Source organism: Lithobates pipiens, unplaced genomic scaffold (assembly GCF_037356315.1).
Source record: "Lithobates pipiens isolate NorthernLeopardFrog02 unplaced genomic scaffold, aLitPip1_a1.2 Scaffold_25, whole genome shotgun sequence".
Classification (NCBI taxonomy): Eukaryota; Metazoa; Chordata; class Amphibia; order Anura; family Ranidae; genus Lithobates; species Lithobates pipiens.
The window spans coordinates 42,957,872-42,980,216 of record NW_027507787.1 but is presented as its reverse complement, the minus strand read 5'-3'; the positions used below and the strand labels follow the sequence as shown (position 1 = coordinate 42,980,216).

The 22,345-nt window shown below is 41.5% G+C and overlaps 1 protein-coding gene across 4 annotated transcripts in view; it reads left to right on the top strand.

Annotated features, from left to right (window-relative positions):
* MARCHF8 (membrane associated ring-CH-type finger 8) overlaps positions 1–22,345 on the top strand; it is a 385,964-nt gene that overhangs the window by 352,416 nt on the left and 11,203 nt on the right. For 3 of the 4 annotated variants that reach the window (XM_077454376.1, XM_077454377.1, XM_077454378.1), the window contains 3 exons: positions 10,225–10,304; positions 10,533–11,366; positions 17,747–17,927. In XM_077454376.1, coding sequence (XP_077310502.1) covers positions 10,225–10,304; positions 10,533–11,366; positions 17,747–17,927 — 1,095 coding nt within the window. The remainder of the gene's footprint in view (positions 1–10,224; positions 10,305–10,532; positions 11,367–17,746; positions 17,928–22,345) is intronic. The other variant, XM_077454379.1, reaches the window with a different exon arrangement.

Genomic DNA, 22,345 nt, shown 5'->3' with positions numbered 1-22,345 from the left:
TGGCAAAACTCTGTAATGGTGTTACATCATCTTCCACATTACCCATTCTCCAGGGGTGAGCTGTGTCCTCGCAGTTTCTGCATGTCTTGCCTGAGCAGGTTTGTTTCTAGTTTTACGCCCATTGATCTCAGATGTCAGCGAGGTGATAGAAATGTTGCAGGAGGTGCCCGCAGCAAAAATATCCCTCAGAGTGGGTTCAGCGGTATTCAGTTCCTGACCCTTTAAAGCACTGGCTGTGTCAGTAGGGATATCATTACTTGCTGGGTCCCAGGTAGGAGCAGCTTCCGAATCCTCTGGCCAGACAGTCTCCAAATCCAAAGGAAAAGGCTCCTGGTCGGCAGCTACCAGGAGAGAGAGGGCATCTTAGGGTGGTTCTTTCCCTGGCATCTTGGCAAAGAACTTCATGGCTGCTTCTTCAGCCGAGCATTGTGTCCGGCCGCCATCTTGCCCCACATAGTGTGCATCGGGCTGGGAGTCTTTTCCTCCCTTTTGTGTCATGTCTGCCGTGGGTTTGCAGTCACCGATGGTACAGTTCTGTAGCCAGGCTGTTAGCAGAGCAGTGGGGGGATAATTGCGCTGTTTCAGGATGGTGTAAGCAGGATATTAGCCCGGATTTTCGGCGGAGTTGTCACACCAAGCTACCTACTCCATACGCCGAAAGCCACACCCCCTCCTGTGGGGTTAATTTAATAAAGCTGGAGAGTGCAAAATCTAGTGCAGCTATGCATGATAGCCAATTGGCTTCTAACTTCAACTTGTTCAATTAAGCTTTGACAATAAAACCTGGAAGCTGATTGGTTTCCATGCAGAGCTGCACCGGATTTTACACTCTCCTGTTTTAGTAAATTAACCCATGTTGCCTAGTTCACCTCACAACCACAACTCTGAGCTTATGTCACTGGTTTTCTCAGATCACGTCTAGATGTTTAAGCCTTTCTGCTGTAGCATCAATTCCAGTATACTCTCTCTGGGTCCCCCATTATGTTCTCTCACAATAAGGCAGTGTAGTAATGCCCCTTTCCGAATCCCCCAGTGGGACTACTAAAGAATCACTCGCAGGAACAAGGCTATTCTATCGTGCAGACTGGTGTCCATTGTATACCGGCATTGCCTTGCATTGTTACAACACAAGTCTGTTTACCTTTTTATTTTTTACTTTGATGAAATGTCACAGACGACATTTCATTTATTCATATGTACAACAGCAGAGCTGCGGTGTGGTGTTTGGCGGTCAGATGAGGGGGTGTCCATTGTGTTGCGGAAGCTTGCAGCATGTCAGCTTTGCGCAACTCAGTGCAATTCGCAATTCTCTTCAATACAGCATTGTTTTTGAAGTGCCCTAGTGGTGAGCACTTGGTGTGAGCAGAGGAGAGAAATAAAGGGGAAAAGAGAGAGAGCAAAAACGGAGAGGGAAGACCAAGAGAGAGTGTAAGGGGGAGAGATAAAACCGTGCAGGAGAGCGAACAAGGGAGAGGAAAGAGAAAGTGAGGGGGGAGAGAGAGGAAAGGGGGGAGCAACGTGAGAGGGAGATGGACAGTGCAAAGTGGGGAGACAGAGAGCAAGGGGTGGTGGACAAAGCTAGGGGAGGCAGTCTCACCCGAAAGAATATATGCTTGGTGCAGAAATCTGAGAGTGCCATGACTTGAGTTGAGGATCTGAAATTCAACTAGACAGAGGTGGAAAGCACTTTGTGCCCCCAACTCCAATAAAAGCAAGAAACTTCTCTGGGATGATGCTCTTTGTCTACCAGCTGAAGGCAAACTAGTGCCACTTCTGAAATGGTGTCTTGGAAGCCCATAACGGTTTGCTGGCCTATGATAACAGGCTATAGGTTGTTATTGTTACCCCTTACTCTTTCACTGGTAAAAAAACAGACTGCTGTCTGGCTGCCCAGGCAATGTTGGCCTTTTCCGCTCAGAAAAGGTGTTTCTGAGGTGTCCATGCTTGCCAGAAACGTAGCACCTATGCGCATCAGCTGATGCTGGCTTATTACTAGGAATTCTAGGTGCTAATAACTGGAAGGCTTGGCTTACCAGTGTAGCAGGGGTTACTGTTGATGATTTTCCTCCATTCCAGCCACTAGGGGAGCCCTGTGGGGGTCAGAGACCCAAGTGATTATGTAAGTATCTCCTATTTCTGCTGCCACCTTGGCAGACTCAGGGTTGCGCTCCATCACAAACTGTCAAAGTTCGGCAGGACAAATGTCACAGTACCAATTATCTTTAATCAAGAGTGCTGAAAGGGTGAACCAAATTTAGCACACAAAGAAAATATACAGCTATCAAGGCTTTTGTGTGGCACAACACAGCAAAATACATGTGTAAAGTCTTTATACTGTGACAATAATGTAAAGAACCCCTTTAAGAAAATCCAGCTTTAGACATGAGTGCATCATTTTACAGACAAATAGAGATGGAAGAAAAGCGCTGTGAAGTATTGAATGCTCAGACCTCAATATGTCATTACATATCGGCTGGAGCTGTTTGTCATATTGAATGCATTTACTAATGCAGTAAAGGCCTGCCTGTGGCTCCAGTGGAAGATGGCCACTCTTCCCTTCCTTGTTTGCAGCTGTGTCCTGTCTAATAAAAATCACAGATTCTTGGGCAATTATCTTCTCCCGTGAAGAGAGTACTACCAGAGATAATACAGCTATAATGAGCAATAAAACAGACATAAAATTTTGGATCTTCCATCTAATTCTTGCTTTAGAAACATCAACCCCACTATAAAATAGTTCAGATGGAAAATAATACTTATTGTAAACACAAATTTACATTTACGTACCAAGCTGAAAATTGAAAATGGATTGAATACTAAGATTTTAGAATTCAGTGTGGAAAAGAGCATGCATGATGTGCAGTAAGTCTGGCCTTAAACAGTCCAGTTCCACTCTCGTGCTCCATAATTTTCATGGAGAACTGTCAATCAGATTTTACTTTTCATTGTATGAGAATAGAATAATCTGATTGGCTGTTGTAGGTTCCTACACTATGCACATTGCTTGCAGGAGGCAAGGGTATAAATGCTGATATAGAAAACAATGGATTACCGGCGCAAAAATGCTGATGAGAAGCCAGCAGCGGGGGGTCCACTACTCTAATATCTAGGCAGCTAACAAGCTTTGAGAAATAGTTTGGATAAAATGAATATACAGTTGACCTAAATCAGAGTGATATAATTTAGTACGCTGCAGCGTTAGAAGCCCCTATGCATGTAAAATAAACATATTCACTATGCTAACGGGCCTTTTGTTTCTAAAATGTTTCCCATAATATGCTGAAACATACACTGGAGCAATAAATTGTCTTTATTTTATATATAAAAGAAAATGTGGCCAGCATCTTTTAAAAATGGTAATTTTAGTTGCATTGGTAATGCCTGGCTCTTTAGTTTTAAAATGAATCTGTGCTTTGCATCTGTTGGGCAAAGCATCTGCTTGACTTTATTGCAGACCTCCACAGATGCATACATGTACTAACCTCCAGTGGCAGCCGCTCATGCCAGGTGCAGGGGCGCTGCACCCTGATCCAATGCGCCCGACTCCTTATCTACATGCAAGGTGCCGAACGCATGGATTCAAATAGGGTTTTTTTTTTCCGAAGCACATGATTAGAGCCTGAGGCTCTAATTGGCTTCAAAAAGGGTGGGCTCTGTGACATTAGCAAAATAATATTTTCTAATGTCTTCCTGTTTCTCCTCCCGACCAATCAGAAATCGGGCCCTGAGACCCGATTGGCTGGGAGTCCTAAGAGCCAATTGGCCGCAAGTCCTAAGTCATGATTGGCCGGGAAGAGAAGCGACTGCTGGGACTCCGGAGGAGAAGCTACTGAAGCCGCGACCTGGATGGTGTTAGTACTAGGGCTGGCAGGCAACATGTGAGTGATGCGGCAATGGGGGGGAAGCAGCGAGCGATGAGGGCGTGCGGTTTGGTTACCTGCCTGGGGGGGGCCCCAAGAATATCTAGCACCAGCCGCCACTGCTTACCTCTTTCTCCACCCTAGTGCTTCATTCAGCTGCCAGTAGTGAAAGGAAAACCTTGTGTAATCCAGGAACTGCCAGAGTTGTGGCCTGCACAGAGCTACTGTAATGCTCACACCGATTGGAATAGCAGGGAAGCAAAGGCCAAGTATAAGGATTAGCTGCTGGGGTCCAGGGGTGGATGAGATTAAAGCAAACCTGAATGAGCAAAGCAAAGGTTTGCTTTTAAGGCTATTCACACCACTGTACTAGTGTTGTGCTGAAAATATCCTGCTTTCAGCAACTTTTGTAAATTTCAAAACACATGTTACATGGAGTTCAATAGTAGTGCAGTGCAATACAATTGAATGGCATACCACGCACCACACCTAAACCACAAAGGTGTGAACTAGCACAAAGTGTTTAGTTATTCAAGTAGAGGAGGGAAAAGTGTTAGGAGTTCTGTGAAGGGAATCATTTTTTTCTTGTTTTTGGATGCTAGGAGCCACTTGGCAAAAACTAGCACAATAATATTGAGTATTTGGTTTTATGACCACACATTTTCCTCCTTTCTTTTTAGGTGCACACATGCTGTAATGGTCATAATGTTGAGTGGTTTGTTAAAATAATAAACCTTTAGAGAAGTTCTAGTATATTACAATGAAAACACATGAAATAAAGAGGTTTACTTCAAACCCCTAGCACTCTTCGTAACCTTGCAGCCATTCAGTTTGTGTCGGGCACAGTTCTGCTTTCATCGCCTTTCACAACCTCTACTGAATGTTGTAATTGGGATAATGTTTATGACTAGAGCCGTATTAGCTACATACATATGCAGATCAGACATGCTAAAAAGGTCCAGTTTAACACTGGCAAATTGATCAAAACAAAGCTTTATGAAGCTAGCAAATAACAATGGCAGGTTCTGTGCTATTGTACTTGAAATAACATGATACCTTTTTTTTTTTTTCATTTAAATATATTTTGAACACGATGTTCTATGAAGCAACAAAAGAGCAGTGTGATCTTTTGCATGGTAACCAAAAATTGTATCTTGACATTTAATAAAATTAGCACATTCAATATTGGCAAATGCTGGATAAAATCAGTTGGTAGAACCGAATACCAGAGCCGTCAAATAGAGGGAAAAAAATAGCTGCATGCTCCCGCCCTCAGTAAAATCATACGTCGCCATGACAACCCATTAACATACAGTCCTGAGTCACTCTGCTTGCTCGATTTGCTTGTCTCCTAACATTAAAAGAAGCCGTGAATCCCTGTCTGGGTTTGGCTTTGACAGAGAGTCGAGTAAACATGCTGATTTACTGAACAAGTTCATATCTTTTGTGTGCTACATAGTGATAAGTCACAAATGCTGCGAGCAACGGAGTTTTAGCTCTATCTAGAAAAAAAAAGTAGTACCAGATATAATGCATTTTTTATGATATCTTTTTGCGGGAATTCTGTCACCATTATGAAAGAGACAATATTACCGCCTTTCTTTTTTTTTTTTTCTGAAGAATGCTCTTGTGCTGTAAATTATTCATCCGTCAGCTTGTTGCTAGTCAGGACATTTTTACAATTGCCAGAGATGGCTTTTTACAGAGCTTCCTCTCTCCATAGACTAGTTGGCTCGACTCGTGTGAAGGTCTGGCCTTTGGTGTTCATTTTAGTACATCCTTTATATACCTTGACTATATCAGTCTTCATTTCAGTCACCCTCAGTTAACAGTGATGCTCAACCTCTTAATTGTCCCTAAATTTACCAACGTACAGTAGGGGAGTGAGGAAGGTGGCCTAGCTAGGATGGATGAGGGACATCAGAATGAAAAACAATGTACAGAGAAGGGAACATCTACAATTACTACTATAGACCAGCCATTGAGTGGATGGCCAATCAAGCTTTTTTTGTGGAAAGGGCTACCTCTGGAAATAACATTTTATGTTAACAATTTTAAAAAACATGAACTAAACCGGCTGATCAGCAAGATAACTGAAGTGTCAAATCCTGTTCACATGCTAAATCCACACAAAGGTAACTTCAGTTGTGGGCAGTTATTGTTGGACTGAAAATCATAGCTTTTTTCTTTCGAAGACTGCAGTGACCAGGTTTCTGTCCTGGAGTTCCTTGATAAATGATGTCCTCTAGATCTGCCCCGTACCTACTGATTATTATTGGGTTAACTGGCTGTTTATAATCACATTTTTCACAAAAGCATATTTTACTTAAAATCATTATTATTGTCTTTTTTTTTTTTGGGAGCAGATCCATTGTTTTGAACTTGGGGTTGTCATTGGATATCCGATATACTAGGAAGCTTTTATTGAGTCAGCATGCAGAAAACCTTTTCTTAACTCTGATGTTGAAATAAAGCCAGTGCAAGACAGCACCGTTTTAATAAAATGAAAAAAGAGAGATATTAAAGCTGAATGAATAGCTCGATTAGAAAAGCAAAATCGTGTCGGCTTTACATTTCTGTTGACATTCTTTGAGAGCTGTGCTAGCAGAAATGGAAACTTTCTCGCTTCTCTGTTCTTTCTCCACCAGGTTTATCTCTTGTCCACAGAACCTGTTTACCTGTATGCTGGTACTATGTTCCATTAAGATAATGAAACGTGGATGTTTGATACCAAGCATAGTCCTGCACTTGTGAACCCCTGGGCTTTTTTTTTTTCTCTCTCTGTGGGGATTAGGACAATTAGAGCCCCAACCTGAGACAGTCAAAATATCTGCAAAGTCTGTCAGTACAACAATGTTCAGTATAAAGTCTAGACGCCAAAGCAGCCACTAAGAATCACCTTCTAAGGGTCTGGCTTTTTTTTTTCTTTTTTTTTTTATTTAGTATGGGTTACTGTATGTTTTATTATTAAATGTGAAGTGTTCTTTATTTTATTTTTTTTAAGGTTCAAAATTTGAATGCGACAAGTTTAATACACACCTATCGTATATAGTAGCATTGCACCAATACCGCTAATGGTGTCGATACGAAGCATTTGTATGAGTACTTGTACTCGTGCAAATGCTCCGATACTACATCCAATACCTTTTTTTGTGATTCCATTGCAACTTGCATTCACTTCTGTTAAATTAACTCGCAAGCCGCAATGAATTCAGAGGTCCAAATTGCACTGATCTGCAGCTTTGAAATTACGCTTAAGTACCACAATTTCAAAGCCGCACTGGTGTGAACCAGAACTTGCAGATGGTATCAATTTTTCATTAGTCTAAGAAAAACTGTCACGTGACACTAAAAATAGGTATCAGTAATTGGCATCGGCAAAAAAAAGTATTGGTTCTCGTACTTAGTTTTTAAAAAACTGGTATCCCTACATCCCTAACATAAAGCAGTGGTTCTCAACTCCTGTCCCCAGGACCCACTAACAGGCCAGATTTTAAGTATTACCTTGGGGAGATGCAGACTAGAATACTGCAATCACCGAGCAGCCAATGATCTCACATGTGATGCATTTCAGTTATCTTGCAAACCTGGCCTGTTAGTGGGTCCTGAGGACAGGAGTTGAGAACCACTTATATAAAGTATAGTATTGGAGTCACATCCAGTTCCAAAGCTTTTCCGTCTTCCATTTACCACTTGAGCAGAAGCTTATGTAAATACAACTTTTCTCAAAGTTGTTTTTTGCATTAGGCTAAGCACACCCCCTGGCCCTCAATAGAACAATTTGCTGTGATAAGATGCTAAGGTGGTGGGCATTTCATTATAGGAGGGTGGGAATACATTTTTGCCACACAGACAGGCAGATGACACCACTTTCCCTGTCCCTAATAAGGAATACACTGGTGACTTCCTTCCTCCAGTCTGATTGGGCAGTAAAGGAACGGCAGCAGACCAATGAGTTTATCTCTCTGCTCTCTTCTCTTTTTTGCATGTGTTCTTTGACATCATATTTGCATGCAGCACTCCTGAGTGTTGCTGTATGAAGGGTTGCAAAAGTCTGATAGGTTGAATTCATGTGCGTACATTAGTTGTATGTGGAAAAATATATAACGATTTAGTAGTAAATGCAGCGGTACATTCCTTTTTTTTTTTTTTTTTATATATATCTATTTGAACTTTAGCCTTAAAGAGAACTTTTCATTATACCTACATTAAAATGAATCTGTCAGGATAACAATGTAGAGGCTGCCACTACTGACTTGTCTATGAAGGTGCTTATTTTTGGACTATCATCTTTATCCTTTCTTGACTGCTTGGTTGGTCACTAATCTGAAATTGTATGCCCATATTAAATGTCCCAACACTTCACTGGCTGCATGCCTGTTTCTGATCAGTAAGTCACTGAGTAGTGAAGCAAGAAAGAGGAGAGTGGCCTTGGAACTTGCACCTTCCAAAAAATCAGCTGATGGATTTCCTTTATGTATATTATATATTGAATTGGCATGTGCATGTATATTTTCTGTGCTGGTTGTATTTTGGAGCTGCCATATTTGCCCAGACTCATGAGGGGCTCTGGGTGAAAGATTGCTAATATTGCATATCACATGAACATCAGACTACAAAGTCTTGACTGTCTTTATAGTTCAGCCTGGATATATTTAACATACAATGGGAGGGGCCAGGCCTTTTATATTAGAACATAACACAGCAATGGGGTTGATTTACTAAAGGCAAAAAGACTGTACACTTTGCAAAGTGCAGTTGCAGTCCGCAACTGCAGTTGCTCCAGAGCTTAGTAAAAGAGGTAAAGCTTCACTTTGCAAAGAAGACCCAATAAGCAGCAAGGAAAGTTAAAAAAAAAAACGCATTATTGCTTGCACATGATTGCATGATGAGTCAGCAGAGCTTCGGCTCAAAGCTCTAGAGCAGGGGCCGCAACCTGTGGGCCGCACCCGGCCCGCCACTGCTGGGCGTCCGGCCCATCAGTGCCCATTATAAATTCACGGACACCCGGCCTGCGGACATGTTCGCCGCTGTTCCCTTTATTGGACAGCGGTGAGCGGCCAGTATCATGGAGCTGGATGGGGGTGGGAACCGCTGGCGTTAACTTTTTCATTACACAGCAGGTAATTTGTTTCCGGGCGATCCTAGCAACCAGTCACCAGCCTGTTAATGTAAAAAGTTAACTCCAGCAGTTCCTGCCCCCATTCAGCTCTGTGATACTTATCTCTGCTCGCTGTACACCTGTGTAAGGTAGGGGATTTCTACCTACACAGTGTGTGGGGGGGGGGGTTGGTGGGGGGTGCAGGAGAAAGAGGACACTACAGTGGGGGGTGGTGCTGGGGACAGAGGACATTGGGGGTACAGAGGACACTACAGTGGGGGGCGATACACGCGACAAAGGACACTATGGGGGAACAGAGGACACTACAGTGGGGGCGAAGGTGGTGCAGGGGACAAGACAGTATGGGGGTACAGAGCACACTACAGTAGGGGGGTAGCGTAGGGGACAGTAGACACTATGGGGGTACAGAGAACACTATGGTGGGGTGCAGGGGACAGAGGACACCTACCGTGGGGGGGTTGGTGCAGGGGACAGAGGACACTATGGGGGTACAGAGGACACCTACAGTGGGGGGGTTGGTGCAGGGGGACAGAACACTATGGGGGTACAGAGGACACTACAATGGGGGAGGGGGGCAGAGGACACTGCAATAGGGGGACCCTATTAGGGACCCCAATCATCCTGGGGGACAGGGAAACCATGTCCCCTGGGGACAGGGACCCTTTCTCCCCTGGGGACAGGGACCCTTTCTCCCCTGGGGACAGGGACCCTTTCTCCCCTGGGGACAAGGACCTCATCACCCCTAGGAACGGGAACACCATCTCCAGACCATGCCAGCCGGCAGGGCTGGCGCCAGTCACCCTTGAATGCCAGAATGGGAGAGGGGACAGTAAAATCTGAATCCCCAGCCACACACTCCCTCAGGGTGAACTGGCTTTGTATTAATGAAGCGCCTTAAAGTGAGATAAACCTGTACTGTTATTACTGTGTTAGGATAATATATTCATGTATTAGCAGGTGAATGCGGCCCCCCATGCATTCACATACATTGAATCTGGCCCTAAAGTGGAAAAAGGTTGCTGACCTCTGCTCTAGAGCAGCTGCTCTTGCAGGGTGCAACTGCACTTTGCACAGTGCACAATCTATTTGCCTTTGGTAAATCAACCCCAATGTTTTTGCTTGTACTTCACAAAGCTGAAGACGCAATGAAGGTTATGCTTTCAGAATATCACTTTCTATATAAGGTTTTATTGCAGAGAATAAAAAAATCCTGTTTTTATTTGTTTCTTTACAATTTTTCAGGCAGGAAGCCCAACTTCAGTTACCGCACCAACTAGCTTTCATCGGACATCAGTGACTCCCTCAAGTCAAGATATTTGCAGGTACTAATGCTTAGTTATTTGTTATCTTAATAAAAAAATAAAAAGTAGGAAATTGAGTTTTTAAACTGTGTGTAAAAAAAGACCACCCGGGTAGAATTAGTTATGTGTTGTCCATCCTGTTCCATACCATGTTGTCTCTGTGTTTTTTCTGTCATGTTTTAACACAATGATCTTCTCTTGCCATTTCTTTTTTTACTTTCTATGCTTTTTTCACTGTTCTGCATGCAGTTCCAGTGCTGTATTTTCTGAATGTTGTCATCAAAGTCCAGTGCAGTCTGCTGTTGTGTTGAAAAACCCCAAATTCCAGAGTTCTAGATCACCAGGGGTCACTGTGACAATAATTTGTCAAGATGGTTCCACGAAGGACCCTGCCAATACAAAGAGCTGTGGCAACATCATCAAGCCTTGTAAGGCCAAATCTGCTTTTCCATTCTCAAAATCGCTGAATGATGTGGACCAGAAATCGCAATCGGTGGATTCAGCCAGAAAGTGCGATTTTGTGGAAAGAACTAGCTCAGAGGGGAAATTGCTGTCTGTGGAAGATCATCGTTTTTCAAAGAACAAATTTCAGTTTCTAGAAAAAGGAACAAATATTCCTAGCCCTGTTGCTTTAAACAGCTCTAATGTCATTTGTGGTCACTCCCTCTCATCTAATCCATTGCAAATTCCTAGTCTGGATGCTAGTCTTGGATCTGTATGCATACCTCTTATGGACGATAAGGCAGACAGTGAATCCTCAAAAAGCAAAACTTTGTTGCACTACTTATTCTCCTTTTCCCCCACTTCAAGTGCTCATAGCTTGCACATGTTCCAAGAGCACGATGCCTATTCTAGAAGTCTTCATGCTGGTACCTCCTCTAGTATGCTTCTGGGAAGCACCGACTTTTATTCTGACGATATGGGGGATGATGATGTATTTGAGGACAATGTCCCGGTCAAAGAAGATCCACATGAATCAAGAGCTCCGCTGTGTTCAGTTGAGGACAGCGACCTTGAATGTCCTTCCCCCTCCAAAAAGCTTCCCCCCGCTTCCCCTGTGTCGGCATCTGGGGATTTATGCAGGTCGGTTTACAGAGGAGCCACTCTCCACTTTCTTATCCAAGATGCAGTCCCAAACAAAGTCATACTGAATCATTGGCATCAGATGGGAATAAATTGCTGAATGTTGGCTAACATACACTACCATAGCTACATTTCCTTTTTTTTTTTTCTTAGTATCATAGCTTTGCCTGTCCCATTTTTTTATATAGTTTGGGGTATTGTATTTAAAAAAACAAAAAACAAATTGGATTTTCTAATGTGTCCAAGCACAGCCTATTACTTCTGTCTTTTGTTTCCCTGTTCTTTAAGAGCAGTCATCACAGGCCCAGGTTACTGGAAACATCTAGGTCAGGGGTCTCCAAACTTTCTAACCAAAGGGCCAGTTTACTGTCGTTCAGGCTTTAGGGGCTGGACTGTGGCCAGTGGGAGTAGAAAATGTCTCGGCATCAGTAAGCAATAACAATGCCCTATCATTGGTTAAAGTGGGAGGAAGTAGGCCCCAATTGGTATCAATAGAAAGAATTGTGGCATTGATGGTGTTAGTGGGAGGAATGGTGTGCCATCATTGGTGTCAGTTTGGGGACCACTGATCTAGGTAGTCTGTGTCTGTAGGGTGACTACAAACAAGGAGTGAGGACAAGGAAACATTTGCTCCACATATATCTCAAGTTATTTGTATTTTCTGCTCTGAGCCACCAATGATGATTTTTATGCTGTTGTCATTTGAGACCAAAAACGTCTAGAAGCAGCCAGTCCCTGCATACGTTACGCTACTGTGTAGAGAGCACCGTTCCCTAGACTGGGACAAGCAAGCATTCTGCTTTCCACAATTGGCTGTCTAGAATCACATGTGATAGATAAATGAGCAGGACTTAGTTAAACTTACATCTGGGCTGACTGTTTTGGGCGTGTTTTTGATCTCCTCTGAATATATAACTGCATTGTAGCATAGAAATTTTTATTGATGGCCCTTGAAATTGTATATTGTATGTAGGGCATATGCTTATCATGGTCTTCCCCAGAATGGTCTGGACCTTGATGACCGCTCACAAATCACAAGGAAAGGGTGAAGGTTATGCTTGTAAAGTTGCTTGATATTTCAAGCTAAAAAAAATGTGTTTTAAAAATGTAATCCCTTTAATTGGCAATGCCTACACTGCATTGCTTAAAAGTGCATCAAGATCATATTTTTATTTTACATATAGATGATGGTAGTTAATTTTGACTTAGAAAGGATCTTTTCTGGCTAAATTTCAATAAGACTGCTAGTTCTCCCCTTCTTAACTTTTCCATGTTGACATTTTTCCAGATACGCACATTTTCCAAGCAATTCCTGCTGGACTTGAAATGTTACCCTTTGGGCTCTGTCTTAGTTGGAAGGACATCTTTTAGTCTGCTGTGATCATGCAGGGAGAGGGAAGAAGCTGTCAAATGTTTGGCCTCTTTTTTTGGGACTGCATCTATGTAGCATTTAGAAAGATATTTAGCAATTTGCTGCAACTTGTTTTCTTTAGGGTTGTGTAGATCGACTTTTAAGAGGCCACCTGAGTCCCACCTATGTTGTGCTGTGTTCAGGGTGCTGACAAAAGCCACGCACATGTGCACACAGAGAAGCCACGTTTGTGGAGATCAATAGCAGGTGAGGGGCAGCTCGGCTCTGAAATCGCTTACAGTAACCCAATGTAAGAGGGGCTTGGGTGGCTTTTTAAATGGCTGTTACCACAACCCCTAAAGGGATATAATAGAAATATTTAAGTCTCTGTTGATCTGAATATCAGGCATAAATGGGAATATCAGGATGAACCTTTATAACATGGTTTTAAAATGTCTATTTTGAAGGTACGCTATTGAATAGAAATCTGCTACAGGGCTTAATCGTTCCATTTGCTGCTTGATCTCCCCTTTACCCCATATATTCATTTTAAATTCACTCATATGAAAGAGAAGTTATTTGACAGATATTCAGATTGCTTCTGTATTGCTCACAGCAAAACAATATTTTGCAGTTGTCAATATTTGTTTGCAGATATTTACAACCATCTATGCTAGATATATCATGTTTTTGCTTCATATACCATTATTCATAAACTGTGTTTTATCTATTTGTGCAACCTGAGTTTAGAGAAACATGGAGGCTGCCCTTGCACAGACACTTTATTTTTCAAAATGCTATTTGCCTGGCTGGCATACTGATCCAAATAGTTTTAATAGTCATTGAACCTGAATAAGTATGCAGGTCAGGAGTTGAGATATGCAACCTTCCTGACCCGATCCGCTTGACAACCAGGGAATCGGCATATTCAATAAGGAATCAGAAATGGCAAGCATAAGGCCAGGTTCACACTGGTACTACACGACTGTTGTACGACTGTCATCCTAGTTTGCCCTGCGACATCGTTCCTACTTCCATCCGACTTGAATGAACAGCATAAGATTTTGCTCCAACTTGCCTTTTTGACCAATCAAAATAATCCCAATGTGACGTAAATTCCTTTTCCTGCTGCTGTAATCACCATGTCGGATGTCACAAGTCGGATGGTTAAGACAAGGATTCAACTGTGATTTGACTTCCATGACATTGAAGGGGCTGAAAACGGACCAAAGTCGGACCACAGTCAGACCAAAGTCGTGCGGGAACCTTTTCTAAAATCGGACTGACTTGTGTCAGACCAGTTAAGATGGCTCTCATAGGGAAACATTGATTTGTACATGTCATGCCTAGTGCTCCCAATGCCGGAGCATATGTCGTACCAGCGTGAACCGGGCCTAAAGGTGTATCAGCACAGGTTTCCTATAGAGAGTCTGTAACCTTAAAGTGTATGAAAATCCTAACAATAGCTCTTACAGCCCCTGACTGCCTACCAGAATGCTATCATTACAGCCTGACGGGACTGTACAAATGCCAGAGCCGCAATATTTTGCTTTGTGGCCTTGGCATTAATAACTGGGGCTGCAGAGTTTGACAAGCAGCACTACCTGTCAAACTTGCCCGTAGAGATCAATGGGGAGCCAAACGCTTGGTTTACAGTTGCAGTGCGGTCCTGCAATGTAAAATTGTCATCTTAAAATGTTGAAGAAAAAAAAAGTCATCAAGAGGCGGCAGTAGCAACTCTGAAAAGTGGACTTCTTTTCTTAGGTCTGTAAGCATTACCCCAGTTGTCAAAGAGCCCTAAAAATATGTTGCTGCCTGTTTGATAAGTGAAAACAATATATTGGTCCTGCTAGAAATCCAGTGAACTTGTATGGTCCTGCATACTGTGCAGCGTAATCTCAAGCAGTGTTGTCATCCCTGCTCAGTTCACTGCTGCAAACTTCCTACCACCTCCCCCCATGTTATAGTGACATAGAGGATGAACTGGGCAGGACTCATAAGTAACTATTTAAGAAGACATATCCTTCCCTAGGATGACAACTCTGCTTCTCCATATAATATAGTAATTAAATGTCACCTTAGAACTGGAAGTTTGTTACTGGCAGGATCACCAGGTGAAAACAAAGAAAAAAGAAAACAATGCAGCCATCACATCTGAGGACTGGTGAGCTGCAATATATTACTATATTGTTATTGGGTTTTGATACACTGTAACTGCTTCAGCCCCGGAAGATTTTACCCCCTTCCTGACCTGAAAACTTTTTTTTCCCCACAAATAGAGCTTTCTTTTGGTGGTATTTGATCACTTCTGCATTTTTTATTTTTTGCGCTATAAACAAAAAAAGAGAATCAATTTAGAAAAAATTGCATTATTTTTAACTTTTTGCTATAATAAATATCCCCCAAAAATATATAAAAAATATATATTTTTCCACAGTTTAGGCCGGTATGTATTCTTCTACATATTTTTGGTAAAAAAAAAAAAAAAATTGCAATAAGCTTATATTGATTGGTTTGCACAAAAGTTATAGCATCTACAAAATAGGGGCTAGTTTTATGGCATTTTTAGTTTTCATTATTTTTATCAGTAATGGCTGCGATCTGCGATTTTTATTGGGACTGCGACATTATGACAGACACATCGGACAATTTTGACACTATTTTGGGACCACTGTCATTTACAGCCATTAGTGCTATAAAAATGCATTGATTACTGTGTAAATTACATTGGCAGTGAAAGGGGTTAACCACTAGGGGGCGATGAAGGAGTTAAGTGTGTCCTAGGGAGGGATTCTAACTGGGGGGGGTGGGCTTCAAGTCACATGACAGCGATTACTGCTCTTGATGACAGGGAGCGGTGATCTGTCATTAAACTAGCCAGAACAGGGAAGTGCCTTATTTACCGTTCTGAGGCTCCATGACATGATCGCCGGAAGACCGATAGACATGGTCATGCTGTATGCGACGGGCATGCCTGCTAGCCCCAGCTCTTAAAGGGGACGTACAGGTACACCCATTTGCCCACTGCTGCCATTGTGCTGACATATATTATCTGCATACAGTGGGTAAGTGGTTACAATAAAACTTTGTTAAAATAAAAGAACTATTAATAACATTCAAACTTGTCTTGATGAAAGAGTGGTATATTTTTTAGTACTTTTGTGGATCAAAATTAAATTAACTGGCACCAACTGTTAACTGTAGCAGGAGTCTTTTTGTAAAAGGCTAACTTGCTATATATTTTTTAGCCTAATGCCTGAAATGGAGGAGCTCACTGTACTAGGCATGTAATGTTAGTACAGCGATCCCAACACTGAACTATTGTGTGGACTTTTCCCCCAGCCAGAACTCACCGGTCAGCGCTCTCACCCGCCATTGTGAGCGCTAATTGGCTACCTCCCCCTGAGAACACAGTGATCAGCGCTTTGTAACTTTTAGGATGGGAAGGGAAGGAGGATGAATTATGTGTAGCTTAAAGTAGTATTGAACCCTCCATGTTTGCAGTTTTATAATTGAGCACGATTACATTAACATTCTTCAGTAAACTATTTACTACACTTGCAATTTACAACTTTCAGTGCTGCTGGCTCCTGCTCTGTGCTGCTTCCCTAAACTTCTGGTCTTCACAGGAAAGCGTTAACAGTGGACGGTGCAGTTTGGAGCCAGTCTGTTAGCTTGAGGAAGGGAGGGGGAAGAGCAGGGGAGATTTGCCTTGTCATCCTAGGCTATGGGGCTGTGTGTTTCGATTGATGCACACAGTGTAGAAACACAATTCTAATCCATGCATGCAAAGGTGCATGTGCTTCAAAAAATGTGCAAGAGAGAGGAACAACCCTGAAACCGGAAACCTGGGGTCACCGGTATGGCACCAGCTTAGACAGGAACATAGACAAAGATTATCCAGCTCTCCAGATATGAATTACAAACAATTCCTCCTCTCTTCTCTATTACATGGGGCAATGGAAAATTAGTGGACTACAGAAGATACCTTAGAAGGAAGATAACTTTATAACTTCAGTAAAGCTTACAGGAACTAACAAAGACTGCATTTCTGGCAAGATCAATAGGTATTATCCGTTTTTGCTGAAAATGAGCTTAGCCTGAAAATGAAAGCTAATGCAGCCACCACATCTAAGACAAGAGTATTCAAACTTTTTCTAAAAGTAGGGCCAATTCAGAATTCACTGTCTCTCAGACCTTAAATGGTCAGCTGTCCTTCGGACGTTGGTGTCTGTGGGAGGAATGGAGCCCCAAGTGCCAGTTCAATTCAATTAAAGGGAAAGGACTTTGGGGGCGACTCTTCTCAGGTTTAGATGTTCTTTACCTATTGAATGAGTTAACCAAGCTATAAATACACGCTATCTGTCATAACAATCTTTATTTTCAGCATTGTGGCTGTTGTTTTCAAGTCTCATTGGCTTTCATTGCTGAAAATAATGATCTTCTTGGCAAATATTGTTTCTTATCAAATTGTAAGGCAGAGAACATGTGAAATGATGTCTTTGTTAAGGTAGAAAACATAAGAAATGAACATCTCTTGGTATAAATATATAGAACACTAGAATGATCTACTGTTTAATATATTTAATGCCAGTAAAAAATGCTATACAATGTTCCTACTACCCAAAGAAAATAAAGATATGATTCAATGTGGTTTCTACCACATTGCACCCTCAACATTTTATAAATAACTTGTCTTCGCCCACTAAATGTTGCCCTATGATATAGAAACCGATTTTCCAAGACTTGTCTGTTTTGGATAAAGTAGGGGAGGGTTGGACCCTTTGTCTAGTTCTTTTTTAGGTCTTTGTTCATGCTGGGAAGAATAACCCATTTATTTGTTCTGGTAACCATTGTTAGACAAAAAGTAAAGGGAATTCCAAAATGTTAGATTCCCCATAGCAAAAGGTTAAGGGGCAAATGTTTTATTTTTTTTATTTACATTATTTTCTATTGCACTGGCATGGCTTAGAAAAACGACAGCAATACCACGGAATCCTTTACACTGAATGTCTTATTTTTAATTCAGGATATGTCACTGTGAAGGTGATGAGGAAAGCCCTCTGATAACACCCTGTCACTGTACAGGAAGTCTTCACTTTGTGCACCAGGCTTGCCTCCAGCAATGGATCAAGAGCTCCGATACACGATGCTGTGAACTTTGCAAGTTTGAGTTCATTATGGAAACCAAATTAAAGCCTTTAAGAAAAGTAAGTGTGATTTGTTTGTTTTTTTTGCAGAAGGGGAAATAAGGAGAATAAAGGTATAAAGGTGTCCTACTGTTAGAGCTAGCCTTTGGTCTAAAGCTGGCAATAGACTGATCAAAATTTGTCCGGTCCTGCAGGGACTGGACAAATTTAGATCAGTATATGGCCCTCTCTGACAGAGACAAGTAAAAAAGCTGAGCTCCCCCTCCCTCCCAACACAAATTTATCTCATGTCTCGAGAAAACTTCTCAGAAGTGACTCCTACTGATAACTGAGGAACGAAGCACTAGAGAGAAACGACACTTAAAGCTTTGGAGAGAGGTACAGTGGATATAAAAAGTTTACACACCCCTGCTAAAATGTCAGGTTCCTGTGATGTAAAAAAATGAGACAAAGATAAATTGTTTCAGAACTTTTTCCACCTATAAACTGTACAACTCAGTTGAACAACAAACAAATCTTTTAGGTGGTGGGAAGTAAAAATAAAATACTAAAATAATGTGGTTGCATAAGTGTGCATCCCCCTAAACTAATACTTTGTTGAAGCACCTTTTGATTTTTTTACAGCACTCTGTCATTTTGGGTATGAGTCTATTGCAGGCCATACACGGTTGAATTTCGAACGAATTTTCTTTTCAAAATCAGAAAATTCGTTTTTTTTGTGATCCGATGATGCCACCATTGATTTTCGAAATTCGGCCGACCAAGCCTTCAATTTCACCTCATGTTGCTACAGAAAAGAATTTTCTTGGCTGGTAATCTTCTTTTCTCTCCGTAAATTTTCTTTTATCTCCGTACATTTTCTTTTCTTATTACGTTTCTCGCACGATTCTCCCATCATTGATTAGAAAATCGTTAGTTTTTCTAAAAATTTCCAACATGTCCGATTCCTCAAATTTTATTTCCGCACGAAAATTGGCTGTTGCTGCAGCCCACTAATGGTGCGAAATTTATACGAAAATTCTTAGATACGATTTTCAAAAGAAAATTATTTCGCAATTCGAACCGTGTATGGCCTGCATATCAGCGTGGCACATCTTGACTTGGCAACATTTGCCCACCCTTCTTTGCAAAAACACTCCAAATCTGTCAGATTGCGAGGGCATTTCCTGTGCACAGCCCTCTTCAGATCACCCCACAGATTTTCAATTGAATTCAAGTCTGGGCTCTGGCTGGGCCATTCCAAAAGTTTAATCTTTTTCTGGTGAAGCCAATCCTTTGTTGATTTGGACGTATGCTTTGGGTCGTTGTCATGCTGAAAGATGAAGTTCCTCTTCATGTTCAGCTTTCTAGCAGAAGCCTGAAGGTTTTGTGCCAATATTGACTGGTATTTGGAACTGTTCATAATTCCCTCTACCTTGACTAAGGTCCCTGTTCCAGCTGAAGAAAAGCAGCCCCAAATCATGATGCTGCCACCACCATGCTTCACTGTGGGTATGGTGTTCTTTTGGTGATGTACAGTGATGTTTTTGTGCCAAACATCTTTTTGAATTATGGCCAAAAAGTTCAACCTTGGTTTCATCAGACCATAACACGTTTTCCCCACATGCGTTTGGGAGACTTCAGATGTGTTTTTACAAAATTTAGCCGGGCTTTTATGTTTTTCTTTGTAAGAAAAGACTTCCATCTTGCCACTCTACCCCATAGCCCAGACATATGAAGAATACAGGAGATTGTTGTCACATCTACCACACAGCCAGTACTTGCCAGATATTCCTGCAGCTCCTTTAATGTTGCTGTAGGCTTCTTGGCAGCCTCCCAGACCAGTTTTCTTCTCGTCTTTTCATCAGTTTTGGAGGGACCTCCAGTTATTGGTAATGTCACTGTTGTGCCATGTTTTCTCTACTTGATGATGACTGTCTTCATTGTGTTCCATGGTATATCTAATGCCTTGGAAATTCTTTTTTACCCTTCTCCTGACTGATACTTTATAACAATGAGATCCCTCTGATGCTTTGAAAGCTCTCTGCGGACCATGGCTTTTGCTGTAGGATGAGACTTAGAAAATGTCAGGAAAGACCTACTAGAACAGCTGGACTTTATTTGGGGTTAATCAGAGGCACTTGATGGCAGGTGTGTACTGACTCCTATTTAACATGAGTTTGAATGTGACTACATAATTCAAAACACCGCTACATCCCCAGTTATAAGATGGTGTGCACACTTATGCCAGCTTTTTTTTTTTTATATATTTTTACTCTTCCCCCCCCCCCCCCTTCTAAAAAAAATAAAAAAATAAAAAATCAGTTGGTTTTTCAATTGAGTTGTGCAGTTTATAGCTCACATTAAAGGTGGAAAAAGTTCTGAAATTATTTATATTTTGTCTTATTTTTTTTACATCACAGAAATCTAACATTTTAACAGGGGTTTTATACCCACTACAGATATATGTGCTTTGCTCAGATTCAATGACTGAGGTTTACAACCACTTTAGGATGACTGAACAGGTAGCTAAAGCTAAACTCCAGGCAGAAATTGGACCTATAATCTAATCATTAATACATCATTTAATGTATATTTTAAATGAAAGTGATATAAGTATCTATATTTGACTTGGCATCAGCCTTCTCAGTCCCTGCGCAGCAAGGGGAAGGAAGATGCAGGACATGGAGCCAGTTGGTTATATTGTAATGCACAGAACATGCTGATAGGAGAGAAGAGCAGAGTGACAAAGATGAGCTGATCGGTGCATTGCTTCTCTCTCACTGTCCAATCACAGTGACGGTGGAATGGAGACCTGCAGGTGAGAGTGAAAATGCTATAGAGAAAGATCAAGTCCTCCTAAGCAGGACTGTACTGTGTGTTGGATCTGTGTAAATCTCAGGAGTCTTTTGACAGGTAAAACGACTTCAATATATGTATTTCATCTGTATATTTAGCTGTTTGCCTGGAGTTCAGCTTTAAGTGTACAGGAAACAAAATTAAACATAAATTTTAAATATATTTCCTGTTTACAACATAGCTAAAACATTCAGTAGAAACAAATACTAAGGCTCCCTTCACACAGGCCTTTAACCACTGCCTGAATCCCAGCGGCAGGAATCTACCTAGCAGTGTACAGACTTGGCGGCTGCCGCTATCTGCCCATGGCTGTCAATCCCAGGAGCAGATATCAGTAGAGTCTCACCGCTGGGATTCAAACCATGGCTCATTGCCGGTGCGAATGCAGCCTTAATGAAAAGAATGGAATTTTAATGCTTTTGCGTTAGCTGTAGCATTTTTCTGGTACTGAATGTCATAGAAAAAAATTGCAAAATAACAATTATATTCTTCTTCAAAACATATTCTAGTCAAAACATTTTGTTTTGGATAGAGCAGAAAAAAAGGCACCACCCATGTAAAGATTTTATAACTTCATGTGTCCTTTTGGGATATTTCCTCTCACTTCCTGTTAGAACAGGATGTGATGGGAAATCTCTTCAATGGGTCAAACCGAAAAACAAAAATGCAGCTTATTTAAATGAAGAAGGGTTTGAACTTTTGACAATTATTGTATTGCTGTCTGTACCTTCATTCATAGGGATGCTTACCCACCTAATACCCTTATACGGGTGCCACTTGGACAGGAGGAGAAGGAAAATGTTTTCAAAAGGGCCACAGACAAAAAAAATAATACACAGAAATTGGAATTTTTGCCCATTCTACCTGAAACCAAAATATGTTTTGGTGGTAGTAAAATGTATGTTTTATGACTATCCAAAAGTCATGCCTGGGGAAGGCTATTGAAGAGAACAATGGTATTACCATCAGAGCTAACAGACAAAGTTAGTTATTTTGGAGCAGTTTAGCACAAGGCTAAACAAATGTTTTGCTTAGTTCCCATTGCCATTTAGCTCAGTCTTCTATTTAAGCCATAGGTGCAGGGGAGAAGTTGACTCATTATAAACCCATGCTAGGTGCTTAGGTTTTACACTTTGTGTGTACTGCTATAAAATTGATTGGACGTTTTATGGAGATTATATCCTTGGTTTAGTAGACTTGCTGAGTCAGTCTGCACACTAATGAAAGGTATCTTTTAATTATTATATTAAACTGACCATCAGGCAAACCGCTAAGTGCACAGTTGATATACATCCAAATCCAAAGGATTTTTAATCTTTTCTTTGAAATAAAGACCTCTGCCGCCCAGCATAGGAGGTATTCTGTTTAATCTTTTACTGCTTCCTGTGTTACCAACCTGCTCATTGGACCATTTATTAGTAGAGAGATGATGCTGTTGCATTGTATTGTGTGCAGGAAAGTGGAGTCATCCTATTTGCTATGCAGTGTGGATTGTAAACAACAAGACTGTCTAAAAACACAGTCGGGAGAATTCATAAATGCTGTTGTTGACACCCTTTAGAGTTCCATCAGAGCACAGCACCCAAAGTGTCAGTGTTTGTGCCCGATTCTTATACCTGTCAGAAACGGGTATGTGAATC